Raw genomic sequence first — 14,493 nt, 5'->3', positions numbered from 1 at the left:
GATGCTGTGCTTAAAGTAAGCAAAATACAGCCAGTTTTCTGGTAAATTTAATCAATAAAGATAGCCAATCTAGTTAACCCCTTAAGACAATACTTTAAGATTTTATTTCCTTATTCTATGTTACTGACAAAACTGCCCCTGTCGCTAGAGGTGATATAGATAAAATTCAACTCTTTTCCAAGACTGCTGTTTCATATTAGGAAATGTAACATTGAATGTGCTTTCAAATTTACTTTTAAAATTATATCACGTCTTAAGACAATGAAATCTTTATATGAGTACTTTTAGTATTATAGTGCCCATTTTTGTGTTTTTAAGAGCCCATGTTTTATATTTAAGGTGAAACATGATATTTATTTAGTTGGGATGCCAAGATCCCAGTTAGTCACCTTTGATACGAGAAAATGGGATAGAAAGATTCAAGAACTATGCTTCAGTAATTTTTAGAAAAGATGAACTGCAGAAGCAGGTGAAGGGGAAGTGAGAAAATCTGGTTACAGCCACTACATTCTGGTCTTTTTACCAAGAAAAACAATATTCTGGTTGACATGTTTTCTGATTATCATTAAATATAATTGTTTCGTACATATGATTATGTCAGTCTACAGGAGGGCTTTGTGTATGTGGTGTTAGAATGACTGTATGTACTAACTTCCTCAGAAAGTACTCATGGTAGTAGAGTCAGTAGTGGTTGTGATGGGAGAGCCATCCTGAGAAATTAGGTATGTGGCAATTTGGCAACTTCTAACTTTGTAGTTACTGGTTTAAAGTTAATGTAACTGACCTTGCTAGGCTCCTAACCATTTATACAGTATCAGTTAAAAGAAGGCTGGTCGGTATTATTACAATATGTATGTGATTTTTATGTGATTTGTCTCTTGGGTTTTGCTGTTTTATGGTTTTCTTATAAAGTAATTCATGTCTATATAGTGTAGACTACAATTTATAGATGAATGTAAAAGAAAATTGAAGTTAAAAGATTTTTTAAAATATAGACCATTGCTTTCAAAATTGAATTTAGATTGAAATGGTATTTGGAAGCATCATGATTTATGTTTCAAATCATGATTTATGATTTATGTTTCAAAGTAAAACTTTCTAATGGAAATAATTTGCTAGTTTTTTATATTGTCACTTTGATTTTGGTGTTTATACAGATGTTATTTGTAATATCCAAGTGAGAAAGTATTTGTATCTTGTTTTCTAGTGTATGGCAGGATTAGTAAATGGCAGGATTACCATATCTTTAATCTCTAATTCATTTTTGCTTAACAAAGAAGTATCTATTTGATGAGGAAATGTTTTCCTAAACTGGTATCTTCTAGAAGATATACTATAATGGTTTTTATTTTAAGTTTTTAGGACCTTTAGATGAAGATTTGTATGCAGAAGATTTTTACTTGTTGGAAAAGATAACATTTAGTAATTTAGTAGAGAAAATTAAAGACATTGTTGAAAATATGGGAATCACCTCAAATAAGTGAGTATATAAGTTCTAAGAGTATATAAGTTCTAAGTGAGTATATAAGTATATAAGTATATAAACTTGGGTTTGGTATTTTGAGTCTAATGTTTTTGTTTTAAGATTAGAAAATGTTTCAAATATATGGACAAGTAAAGGTATAATAAAAGGCATATATAAAGAATATAAGGAAATTATAAAAGACATCCATTTACTCACCATCACAAAACTGTAGATGTTAATGTTTTCTTTGCCTTGACTGTCTTTCTCCTTGTTTCTTACCCATCCACCCCAATCTCCTCCCTCCCCAAGAGGTGACCATTTTCCTAAAGGTTGTATGCATGGTTCCCATATTTGTGTTTATACTTTTGCTTCATATGTAAGTATCCATTATTGGTGTTTATTGTGTTGAAGGCTGTGACTGTTTTAGAGAAATGCTATTATACATAGGTCTCCCTTTGCAGTCTACTTCGGTAGATTTAACCATGTTCAGATATATAAAGCCTTTCTTGAAGCATTAATTGTAACATGAAATATGGAACTTTCTCTTTCCAAAAAACTCATACACTATTTGTCTTGTTTATCTAGCATGAGTGACTTTATTATGAAAGTTGATGCCCTTATGTCCTCTTTGCCTAAGCGTGCATCTCGATATGATGTCACATTTCTTAGGGAGAATCACAGGTAAGAATGTAATCGTATCTGTTTGTGGTTTTTCTGTTAATGCATGCAATTATTTCCATTTGTTTTCATATCATGGTAAAATTTAAGGTAGAACTAAAAGTAATTTATTAGGGAATAAATGACAGCATTAGGAAGATAAATTCTAGTTAGTTATATATTCTAGTAAATAAAGGGTAATATATATGGAGAGAGAGGATACGAAATTTCAAGTAAGTTAAGCATAGTATAATTTGTCATATTTTTAATATTTTTCATGCTTAAGATCATTTGTAATTTTTGCAGTATCTCAAGATAGTCATAAATAATATTATCTTTATATTTTCAATGTGTAAAGTGACGGAAGAGTCCTGATTAATCAAATGTAGGGTGGCCTCTGTCACAAAGCTAAACACAAAAGCATGAGCAAGAGTTCAGATGAGTGAAGGGAGGGTCCAGGCAAAGCTGAACAGTGTAGGCCCAGCTGCTGCCTCAGGCCAGCAAAGTGAATCAGCAGATCAGCAGCAAGTGTGTGAGCTGCAAAATTGCTGCTGCTGCCTCTCTGTCCTCTAGATCTCCTGAGAATCTCTGTTGTTGCCCACTCAAGCCAGAAACATTCTGGAAAATATGATTTAGCCTGGTCAAGTTGACACATTATAAAGCTGCTGCATGTACCAAGGGTCCAAGGATTTACTCTGTCAGGCTCCTGTGGTAGGATGGAAATAAAAGGCTGTTTAATCACTGTCATATGTGATTTCTATGCCCATATTCTCTATGAGAGTGCCTCGTTAATTGTAAAAGTAACTAAACTGCTTTTTAAAAAAATACTACTACTGAAGATTCCCTGAGCTTATGCAAGTGTCTTACAGTTATCACCTTTAGTAATTTTGTCTAGAAATACCATTTTTTATTTTGTCAAAGAGGATTCTTTCCTATCAAGGGAAATAATAATATTTTATAAATACGGTTAAATTTATATGTAAATTTCTATATTAAAGTCACACTCTGTTATCGAATTTTAGAAAATGTCAGTGAACCTTTGGAAATTGATAATTAGGATAGTACAGTAGGCCACAGTGATGGGCAAATACTTCAGGTCACTTTACATTTGAATTTATGAATTATCAGTATTATTTCCATAGTTATGTCTGTATATTATTTCATGAGCATATGCGCATATACTTCTATAATCACATAAAAATATTTATTTACAGCTTTTTAGAGAGAGAGATGTGTGTGTATCAATATATATGTTTAAACACAGCATTGTATCTTTGCCATTCTGCTTCTATGTATATAGGGAGTTATTTTATAATTAAATATGTTAAAACACTTGTTATAAATCTGTTATTTCTGTATTGATATGTTTGATCTTAATTCCAACTTTTAAAATTTAAATTGGCTTATAAGAAAATTTAAATTTGAGAAGGTAACTTAAATTAGAAGGTTTGCAAAAGGAGAAAGAAAAAAGTAGGAGTAAATTGAAATATGGAATAAAGTGAAAAATGAGAAAAAACAGTTATATTTTTTCCCCAGCCCTGAAAGATCTCTATATTAGCCTATTCCCTTCCATTTAGACTGTGTGGATTTGCCATTCTCCTAACATCTTAGACAAAGGCAAAAACAGCGATCCTAACTACTCCCCCCATCATCCCAGGAACTTACATCATTAAATGTAAGTTGTGTGAGAAACTATGAGGTCTTGAAGGAAGCCTTGCAGGCTGTGGCAGTAGTGACCCTCCTGCCGTGAGCATACCATGAATTTGGCTCTAAGTTTTCCAGTTTATACAGTTCCTCAGTTCACGAGAGGAAAACAAACTAGATATTCAGGTGAAATGTAAGTATTCTTAGAAGAGAGAGGACAAAGGAGTTTCTCCCAGGAGCCTTTATAAAGAGGATGCTATATGATGCACAGTGTTTTCAATATTCTTAAAATAGATTACTTGACCTATTTTATGGATAAGTTAACAGTATCATAACAAAATTCAACTCAGAGTTTTCTATTGCAACAGCCTGTTTGAAATGTGTTCAGTATATCTGTTAAGAGTTGATAAACTGTATATACCTAAGCAGTTCTTCACCCTTTTTTTTTTCTGACCTGGGCTTTAATAATTAAATGACTGTCAGTGTGCTTGACAGTACTCTTCCTGGCTAATGACATGGAGTGTATCAATAGTTTTTTGGCAGTTGAGTACAAATCTGTTACCTTAAATAGGTGGTCGTTAGGATGTTGTTGTTAATACTGCATGAGAAAAAGGATGTTCTGTTCCATTCTTGGGTTAGTCAGTGTAATACCTACTAGTGGGCTCGGGACTGTCCAGTACATATATAATCAGATGGTGGGGACTATGGAATTCTGCTTCATACGACTTCATAGAATTAGCAGTAGTCTGGGAGAAAAAAAGCAGCAAACAGATGCATACTGAAGCCATGATAACATCTCATAAGGCATACCTAAAATGACCAGTTTTGAGTGGTGTTACAAAGTAGGATAGTAATTTGTAAAATTTTCACCAAGGTAACTACAGGAAGCAACAACTGTCGAGAGTCAGTTTAATAGCAGAACATCTGATCTGTGGCTCTTACATCTAGCAATAATTATCCATTAAGGTCTGTTGTCTGACTATGCCCCTCTTATTTTAACATAACTAAATGATGTCAACTGCATAGAAAAATGTTTTGCAGTTTTCTATTCAGATGACCCATATTTGAATTAACTATATTAGCTTTTTAAAAATTGCTGAGCAATTAATCCCCTCACTGCAGAAAGCCTTTTCCTACCAAAGAAACTAATATTCCTGTAACTACATGTGCACCTCTTGATTTGCTAACTTTTTTCCTTTGTAATAGTAAAATGTATAATTAATTCATCCTACATCTGAGAAAAAATATTTCCTACATGATTATAGTGTTACAATAGTAATTCAGTAGAATATTCTCTGCTTTTAATCAAATATACACCATTAACTTTTTGTTACATTAAATATAGAATTGACTGTCTCCGTCTGGCCTATTCTGTACTTTTAATCATTTTCTCATTTCCCTTTAAAAAATTAGTCCATCTTCTAATTTAGAACTTATATTGGCGAAAGACAAAAACGGATAGGACAGAGGGAATGAGGTGAGGAGAGGAAGACTGGGATCAAAATAAAGGATGATTAATTTGGATATTTTTGTTCCTGAACTTACCTGTTACAGTATATTGATTTTTTGAAATACTAAATTTAATAAAGTAGAATAGTTAATTTTATTCCAAAAAATCTGAAGAAATATATTCCACTAACACGAAAACATCTTGGCTTTATTTTTTAAATTGTACAACCCATCAGAATTTTGAGGGCCTAAAATTATCAGAGTTTTTACACTAATGGGATCATTCTTTGAAAGGCTTTTAAAAAATTGCTTCATTCATAAAATCTTACTTCATTTTCTCTCATTCTTTTCAGTTTTGTAATTTGTTGAAAACAGATTTTCAAATTTGCATTGTGTGAAATAACCAGTATTTTACAATTTTAGTGAGAAAGAGAATAATTTATAAGAATTCTATAGCTGAGATCATGATTAATTAGTTGTTTGTATAAACTTAACTCATCATCTTTCATCTTATTTTCTATTTTCTTAGTGTTATAAAGATGAATCCTCAAGAGAATGATACGTTCTTCGATGTCATCGCTATTGTTGATCCATTGACAAGAGAAGCACAGAAAATGGCACAATTATTGGTTGTAAGATAATATAAATTAGACTAAATATTTTTGTTTTTAAATTCATAATTTTTTCAAGTCTATTTTCAAGTATAATCAGCTGTTTGTGCTTTTGATTCTTCACCATTTTAATAGTGTCGTATTTCAATGCAGAAAATGAAATGATGGAGCTGTGCACAGGGTGTTGTTAGGACTGTGCTGAGGTTAGGTGGTGTTGTAAACTGCATTGTATTCTCCACAAAATTCATATTTCAACACATGAAACAGGTTTCAGTGAACTTGAAGCCCTAACCCCCAATGTGACACTCTCTGGAAATAGGGCTTTAAGGGGATCATTAAGGTTAACTGAGGTCATATGGGTGAGACCCTAATCCAATAGGATTGGTGGCCTTAAAAGAAGATGAAGAGAGGGAGACTTCGCAAAGAAGAGGTTATTTGAGCACACAGTGACATGTTAGCCACGTGCAAACTAGAAAGAGAGCTCTCCCCAGAAAACAAATCAGCTAGCATCTTGATCTTGGAATTCCCAGCCTCCAGAACTGTGAGAAAATACATTTCTGTTGTTTAAACCACTCCATCTGTGGTATTTTGTTATGTTAGCCTGAGAAGACTAATGCAGGTGTCTTTCATGTGTTGTGAAGTGTGGCTTTCAGAGAAGCTGAAGCTTAAGCTTAAGTGGATAAAACTTGGCTAACATTATTTATTGTACTTTCCAAACAAGTGAAGCTGAGGAAAGGGGAAACATGGAGTTTGTATTCTATAGGTTTGGCCACTGTAACAAAGGCCAAAATAACACTACTTTCAAGACTGAAGTTTCTTTCCTTCATCTCCCGGTCTAAGTGTAGGCTGCCTTGGGGTTGCTAAAGCAGCTACACAGTGTGAGGGACTCAGGCACTGCCTGTGCCATTGTTGAGCAGTCACGAAGCACCTAAGATCACCAGTCAGGCCCTAACATCATCTCTGCACTTCTGCCAGCAGGAAGGGGAGAATAAGAACACAACCCCCAAGTTAGATGTATACTGTCCTATCACTTCTCACTGACCAGAAGGCCCCCAGGCTGGCTACACTGAATGACAAGGGAGGCTGGAAACTATGGCCACAAGTCCTGCATAAACCTGGAAATTCTAGACGAAATGAATGTGAAGAGACAGGTATCAGTCTCCAAAAGGACTTATGTGGCCTACTGTTTTACTTAGCACCACTTTCAAACATTCAAATTAGAATGCAGCTTTCAGTAGTTAAATTTGAATAAGCTAGTTCCATTAGAAGGCTGTATGTTTTTCTAGTGATATCGAAAATTTTACAAACTATTTGTCCTTTGGTAGTTGACTTCACTTTTGGAACAGGCAAAAGTAATTAGATATTGAGTCTGGTGAAAATGTAAGTGATCAAGCCATATGATTCTGCTGTATATTGAAATTTCAAAATGCAATTTTTTTTTAAGTAGTGCGTGCTGTCAAATCTCATTGGAAAATGAGATTTTATTAGTGGAGACAAATAATTTTGGAAAGACTTTGTCATTCTAGCTGTTCACTTTATGAAACGAGTAGGACAAACTTAATCCCATAACTGATTTACCTATTTGTTCTTTTAGCATTGGTTATACCTTTAAATTTATATGTCTTGAAATATACTATTCAGGTTATTCTTTAGAAAGCAATCACATCTGAAAGGAGTGGAGCTAGTATGATGCTTTTTAGTATGCAAAATCTCTATTCCTATGGAGAGTCATTATTCACAAAAAAGCATATTAGTTAAATTTGAAAAATTTTTATATAAAAGTAGAATTTAGGAGTAAGAAATGTGCAATTAGCCAAAGCAGGAAGATCACTTGAGAAATTGAAGACCAGCCTGGGCAACATAGCAAGACCCTGTCTCTAAAAAAAATAAATAAATAAGTCAAACATGATGCTGTGTACTTGTAGTTGTAGTTACTACTCAGGATGCTGAGGTGGGAGAATTGGTTGAGCCTAGGGATTTGAAGTTAACAGTGACCCATGATCACACCACTGCAGTCTATCCTTGGCAACAGAGCAAGACTATGTCTCGAAAGAAAGGAAGAGAGAGAGAGAGAATGAGAATGAGAGAGAAAGAAAGAGGAAATTATACAGAGATATAAAATATGGAATTGCATTCTAGTTTCCATCATTGGTAATAATAATGTACTTTATTTCTGAGTAACTTTATTTCTTAATTTATAACAGGATAATTTATTGGAAGAAATGGATAATTTCTCATCTAACACTTGAGAAAAACAGTGGTTCAGTGACCTCCAGAGTAGCAAATATGATGAGTGATAGAATAAGAATTGAAACTCAAATCTCTGTAATCCTTAGTCTTTATGTTCTAATTTCTCATCAAGCCTGTATTCTTTCTGTTACATGTATCTGTTTTGTTACTTCTCCCTTTACCTATATCCTTTGTTAGCTAATAGCTTTCGAATCTTCATTGACATGTTGCCTATGTGGAGATGGGGACTATCAAAATTAGTAATTCTTCCTCTACTTCTTATGATCCAGGGAAATGAAAAGAAAGTATTTATTTGTAGGTAGCCAAGAACTTCCGAATTCCAAAAGAATCAGGATACTGCCAATGTTGTTGTAAGGTCACCACTTTGTATTTGCAGATCAAGGTTCTAGTATACTAAGGAAATTTAGATACTATGAAAAAAAGTCACTTTAGGCAAAGGGCAAGCAACATAATCCTGGGACATTGAAATCAACTGTTGGGATTAAAATCTTGCCTCTGCTGTGAGTTACTGTGTGACCTTGAGCACATTAATCTCTCTGTACCTCAACTGCAAAAGCACTATTTCAGCAGGGCATTATAAGGATCAAGTGAGATAATGAACATAAAGTTTTAATATAGTACCTGGTACATAGTAAATGCATAACAAATATTAGCTATTAATATTATTTAATATCAAACCTGAGAATTTCTTTCCAATAGGTACTTGGCAAGATTATCAACATGAAGATAAAGTTGTTCATGAACTGTAGGGGCAGGCTTTCAGAAGCCCCTTTAGAGAGGTGAGTCTGAATGAACAAAATTTCATTTTGAAAAATTTGAAAATGCTGAGAAGAAAAAAAGAATCATTGTTACTGAATCTGTTTTTTTGTTTTCTTCACAAGATGCTTCACAGAAATAAGTCAGAAGGTCAGACTGTTTATTAACCCTAACTGACATAAAATTGATAGAAAAATTAAAATAACCTAATTCAGTAAAGTGATCTGACCTAATTACAGAATTTATATGGATTTGTATTTATTCATAGGCATTTTTGGAAATGTGATTGAGGAATACCTATTTAGAAATATATCAATGGAGGCCGGGCACGGTGGCTCAAGCCTGTAATCCCAGCACTTTGGGAGGCTGAGATGGGCGGATCATGAGGTCAGGAGATCGAGACCATCCTGGCTAACCCAGTGAAACCCCGTCTCTACTAAAAATACAAAAAATTAGCCGGGCGCGGTGGCGGGCGCCTGTAGTCCCAGCTACTCAGGAGGCTGAGGCAGGAGAATGGCGTGAACCCGGGAGGCGGAGCTTGCAATGAGCTGAGATCCGGCCACTGCACTCCAGCCTGGGCGACAGAGCGAGACTCCGTCTCAAAAAAAAAAAAAAAAAAAAAAAAAAAAGAAATATATCAATGGGAAATAAGGTGGAATTAAACCATTTTTGGTTTATCATAATTACCAAAATGATCTTTATTATATCATCACATTTACTATTTGGGGGTATTAGGATACAATTAGTTTAGAATAACCTGCCAGAGATATAAAAAAACATTGTTTATAATTATATACAAATATTCCTCATTAACACCCCTGTGTTGAAATAACATTCTCTCTCAAGAGGGGACAAAAATATACCCATTCTCTTCTTTTTGGATCATAATCACTGTCATTGTGAGCCATTCTTATTGATAGGAATATTCAATTCTCCTTCATGTGTCATTGGGCAGAAAACAGGGTATGTACCATTGCACTAGTGTAGCTTTTTAAGACTTGTTAATGTGCTCATCTCTGTAGTATTTAATTATGTAATTCTAAAAAAAGTATGCATACACATACAAGATAGAAAGGTAGCATTCTGTTCATTCCTTGTTTACTTTTCAAATTGTATTTGTTACAACTGACATACTGTAGATTGTTGCCTTGAGCAGAACTTTTTTTTTTTTTTTGGAGACAGGTTTTCACTCCCATTGCCCGGGCTGGGGCACCATCACAGCTCACTGCAGCCTCGACTTCTCAGGCTCAGGTGATTCTCCCACCTCAGCCTCCTGAGTAACTGGGACAACAGGTGTGTGCCACCACGCACAGTTTTGTGGTTTTTTGATTTTTGTTTTTGTATTTTTGTAGAGACGGGGTCTTGCCATGTTCTCCAGGCTGGTCTTGAACTCCTGGACTCAAGAGATACACCTGCCTTGTCCTCTCAAAATGCTGGCATTATAGGCATGAGCCACTGTGCCCAGCCAGAGCAGACATTTTAAACCTAAGTATTTTTAATAGTTGGAAAGCAATAAAATGGAAAATGTGGGAAATTTAAGTGAAAGTTTAGGACTTATTCATTGTCCCTCAAAACTCTTGTCCATATATCTCATTCAGTTTTTATGCTTCTCATGTGTCTTTTGTATTTTAAATTTTATGGCATGGCTTTTTACATCTGAACAAAAACTTTAAACTTTTTAGCTACTAATTGAAAGGTTTGTTAGTTCCATGAGTACAGAATTTTTATTCACAGGAGTAGGGATCCTCTCTGTAAAACATCACATTATATAATAAAGAATAGGATTATTGAACATATAAGCAAGCATAATCTACTGGGAGGGAAAGAATTGACTTTTCTAGATGAAATAATGTACTGGAGTAAACAGTTATTTTTTTAACTAGTAGTTCAACAGAATCTTATTAACTCAGTAGCATATATCAAGCAATCTAGCGTACACATTTATTCCCAGTCCTTTCCTTTCAGTAAATTTATTCTTCTCAGAGATGAGACAGGTTAAGGGCAGGAATCCCCTCAACTCCTTACTCTTAACTGCTATACTTCCTCAGCCTTCCTGTACTGTAGGAAAAGAATGAGGCATCTTTCTTCTTTTTTAGGTAAACATTCCCTCTCTGTTTTGATCTCATGCTTTCCTGTTTGTTCTGGATCCTTGCTATGTCACATATTCTCTCTTTTGGATCTTTAGTCTCTATACTAGCTTTTTTCTTTCAGTTCTTACAGTTATTCAATTTGTTAAAAAGTTGCTCCCTTAACTTTCTCTCCTCTAGAGTCCTTTTTTTTTCCCTCTTCTTCATTCCTTCTTATCTAAATTTCTTCAAAGAATGGTCAGATTCTGTCTTCATGTCTCATTCACTGTACCTTCCACTGCAGTTCCTCTTTAACTTCCTCTTTGCCACTGAAATTGTATTTACTAAGTCACAGAAAAATTGTTACTTACAACATTCACAGAATACTTTTTCTTTGATATTTCCACTGCAGCAAGAATTTGTTTTGTACATTTACTTCATGACTGTATTCTCTCCTGTTTCTCCTCTTTTTATTTTCTTTGTCTATCTGCATAACATGGCTCCCAGTGATCACCACTGCCTGGGACTCACACTGTAAGTTCTCCTGGAGCGAGGGCTGGACCTAGTGATTTGGCTCTCATAAAACAAAATATGGCGAAAGTGATGGAATTTCCCTTCTGCAGTTAGGTTATGAAAGACTGTGACTTTTGTCTTGCTGACGTTCTCTCTCTGTGGCTCTTCTGTGTGCTTCTCTTTTGAAGCATGTTGGAGATGCCTTTTTGGGAAGTAACTGCGAGCAGTCTGCAGACAACTACCAGCAAGGAACTGCGGTCCTCATTCAGACAACCCTTGAGGAACTAGATGAACCTGGAAATAGATCCTACCCTTGTTGAGCCTTGAGAGAACTACAGCACAGCTGACACCTTGACTGCAGTCTCAAAATAGTAAAAGCCACTAGCCTTGATAGCATAACATAATAATTCTTGTGCACAATATTGAAGGATGAGGTTAAAATACAGCAAAAGTGAAGTTAAGTCTAAAAGTGCTATTAAGCGGTTGCTTTCAACTTAATCCTGTTTGTTTTTAGTTGAGCTTTTAAAAGTGGTGCTAGAATTTCAGCTTGAATTTCACTTGTTTCCTATCATTTCTCTTCATATTATTGGTGGTGGTAAAAGTTAATAAAATAGCTGAAAAATAGACCATGGTCAGTTTTGAAGGAGGATGCATACAAATCGTAATACAATAACAGATCATAAACTACTAGAACCTGCATAAGTCAGGTATATCTTAGAGGGATTCTAATCATGTTCATTAAGGAATAGTTAACAGTGGTAGACAATATTCATAGACTTAGATAGTAGTGTCAACAAAATAATGATTGTCTATTTCTTATAAGCATTAACTCTTCTGCAGTATAGTGTGTTTTAGTCTTTTTGTTTGTAGACTTCTGGTCAGATCATTAAGCCATTTTCAATTTTAAAAATATTTTAGAAGAAAAATCTCAGTTTTGGTCACATTATGTATTTTTATGTTTTATTAACAGCTTTTACCGTTTTGTTCTGGAACCAGAACTGATGTCAGGGGCTAATGACGTTTCTTCTCTGGGACCAGTGGCAAAATTTTTGGATATTCCTGAATCACCCCTCCTAACCCTCAACATGATTACTCCAGAAGGCTGGTTGGTTGAAACAGTACACAGCAACTGTGACCTTGATAATATTCACTTAAAGGATGTAAGTTATTGTGTATAGTCATATAAAGAGAGAGAAACAGGATAAATTCTTATCAGCTATTACAATTGTAGCAAGTAAGCGATCATACTATGAATGTTTACCAGAATATTCTTTTTTATATTCTAGGTCCTGATCCAGTCTTTCTTTTGATTTTTAGGTTTTTCTCATTTCCAAATTCAGCTTCTCTGGTTTTCCAAGTTCCTAGGTGTCTTTACCTTTTTTCTTTCTTTCTTTTTGCCTCAGACTACTTACTTACAAAGATACTTCTCTAAGATGAGCAATGTCAAAAATATGGAGAGAAACACTTGGCAGCTTAGTACAACACCATTAAGTACTTATTTTGCTCTTGAAGTTTAGTTTTTAACTCAGAGAGCAAATTTCACACAAAACTGTTTCATTGTTGTTGGTTTTGTTTTTTTTGTTTGTTTGCTTTTGTTTGTTTTTTGTTTTTTTGTTTTGCCTCATAGCTCATAGCCAGAGAAAGTAGTCCTAACTAGATTAGGGTAGAAAGTAGGAAACAAAATTTGCGGTATACTGCAGGCCAGGTATACCTCCTTCTCATCACCCCCTATATGACCCTTGTCTAGTGAGTAGTCAGAATTCTCTGCCTCAGCTGTTGTGATTCACAGCACAGAAAGAAAGTACTAAACTGAGTCTTTTAAACATTGAATTTAGAATGAGAAAAGGAATTCAGAAACCACAAAAAAGGGAAGCATTTTAGAAGAATTTAAGATATGTGTGTTGGTCTGTTTTCACACTAGTATAAAGAACTGTCTGAGACTGGGTAATTTAAGAAGAAAAGAGGCTTAATTAACTCATAGTTTCGCATGGCTAGGGAGGCAGGCCTCCAGAAACAATGATGGCATCATGGTGGAAGGGGAAGCCAGGCCCCGCTCACGTGACAGCAGGAGAGTGAGGGGAGTGCCACACACTTTTACATTATCAGACCTCATGAGTACTCACTACCATGAGAACAGCAAGGGGGAAATTGCCCCCATGATCCAGTCACTTCCCACCCAGCCCCTCCCCTGACACGTGGGGATTACAGTTAGACGTGAGATCTGGGTGGGTACACAGAGCCAAACCATATCACTTGGTATCCAGAAAATGAGGAAAAAATACTTCCTTCTCCTCATTGTCATCCCTCTGACCTATTTCCAACTCTTTGTGTCTGATACCTCCTATAGAATATAGCCATTGCCCTGACCGAAGCATAAACATTTACCCGTAATAATTTGGTTAAGATTGTTTATAATGTTTATGTCTCATGCTTATGCATTACCTTTTGCCTAAAGATTTTCCTTCTAGGAAATTTTATTGTGATCCACTCGTGTGTGGATTCTGTGGGATCCTAAATCACTTTTCTGTAACATACTCCCCATCACTCCCAGCTGAACCCACCTAAAAACCTAAAACTCAGTCATAACCATCTTCTAATATCAGTCCTTCAAATTTAGAGAAAAAGCAGCAAACTAATATCATTAATGAGAAAAAGTTAACAAATGAATCTTACAAGAAGTGAAAAAAAAAAATCGCTGTTTTTTCCATGATCAGTCAGATCTCTTAACAGAGTCTGGAATTCTTCATAAAGAGAGTGCGGCAATATACTCAATAAGGTAACTTTTAAACACCCTATCCAAAAGTGGGAAGTGTTTGTAGTGGGAGAAATTAGTACAGCTTAGGAAAGATTTTAAATTGTCTGCTGGTGAAAATTTCAGCAGCTATTCAACAGCCGATGGAGATTAACTAAAACTTTTTTTTGTAGTGAGTGTCAAATCTAATAGCGTCTTTTTAGAAGGTGTTCAGATGAACACTAGCTCTGACTCTGAAGTTAGAAGACTAGGATGAAGGAAAATTTCCTGTGTTTTCATAGTTAAGGTGAATAAACAAAAGGAGATTATAAATTCTAGCATCTGTAAAAG

General features: G+C 35.0%; 1 protein-coding gene across 5 annotated transcripts in view; it reads left to right on the top strand.

The window, feature by feature from the left end:
• The window catches only part of UGGT2 (UDP-glucose glycoprotein glucosyltransferase 2), a 248,017-nt gene that overhangs the window by 145,255 nt on the left and 88,269 nt on the right, over positions 1 to 14,493 (top strand). For all 5 annotated transcript variants that reach the window (XR_007720872.1, XR_007720873.1, XM_050766710.1 and 2 more), the window contains exons 23-27: positions 1,356 to 1,480; positions 2,051 to 2,146; positions 5,745 to 5,847; positions 8,776 to 8,855; positions 12,382 to 12,571. Coding sequence is in view for 3 of the 5 variants with exons in the window: in XM_050766710.1 (XP_050622667.1) it covers positions 1,356 to 1,480; positions 2,051 to 2,146; positions 5,745 to 5,847; positions 8,776 to 8,855; positions 12,382 to 12,571 (594 nt within the window). In the remaining 2 variants the exon portion in view is untranslated. The remainder of the gene's footprint in view (positions 1 to 1,355; positions 1,481 to 2,050; positions 2,147 to 5,744; positions 5,848 to 8,775; positions 8,856 to 12,381; positions 12,572 to 14,493) is intronic.

Source organism: Macaca thibetana, chromosome 17 (assembly GCF_024542745.1).
Source record: "Macaca thibetana thibetana isolate TM-01 chromosome 17, ASM2454274v1, whole genome shotgun sequence".
NCBI classification, from domain to species: Eukaryota; Metazoa; Chordata; class Mammalia; order Primates; family Cercopithecidae; genus Macaca; species Macaca thibetana.
The sequence above is the reverse complement of the archived record's forward strand: the minus strand, read 5'-3'. Positions and strand labels throughout refer to the sequence as shown.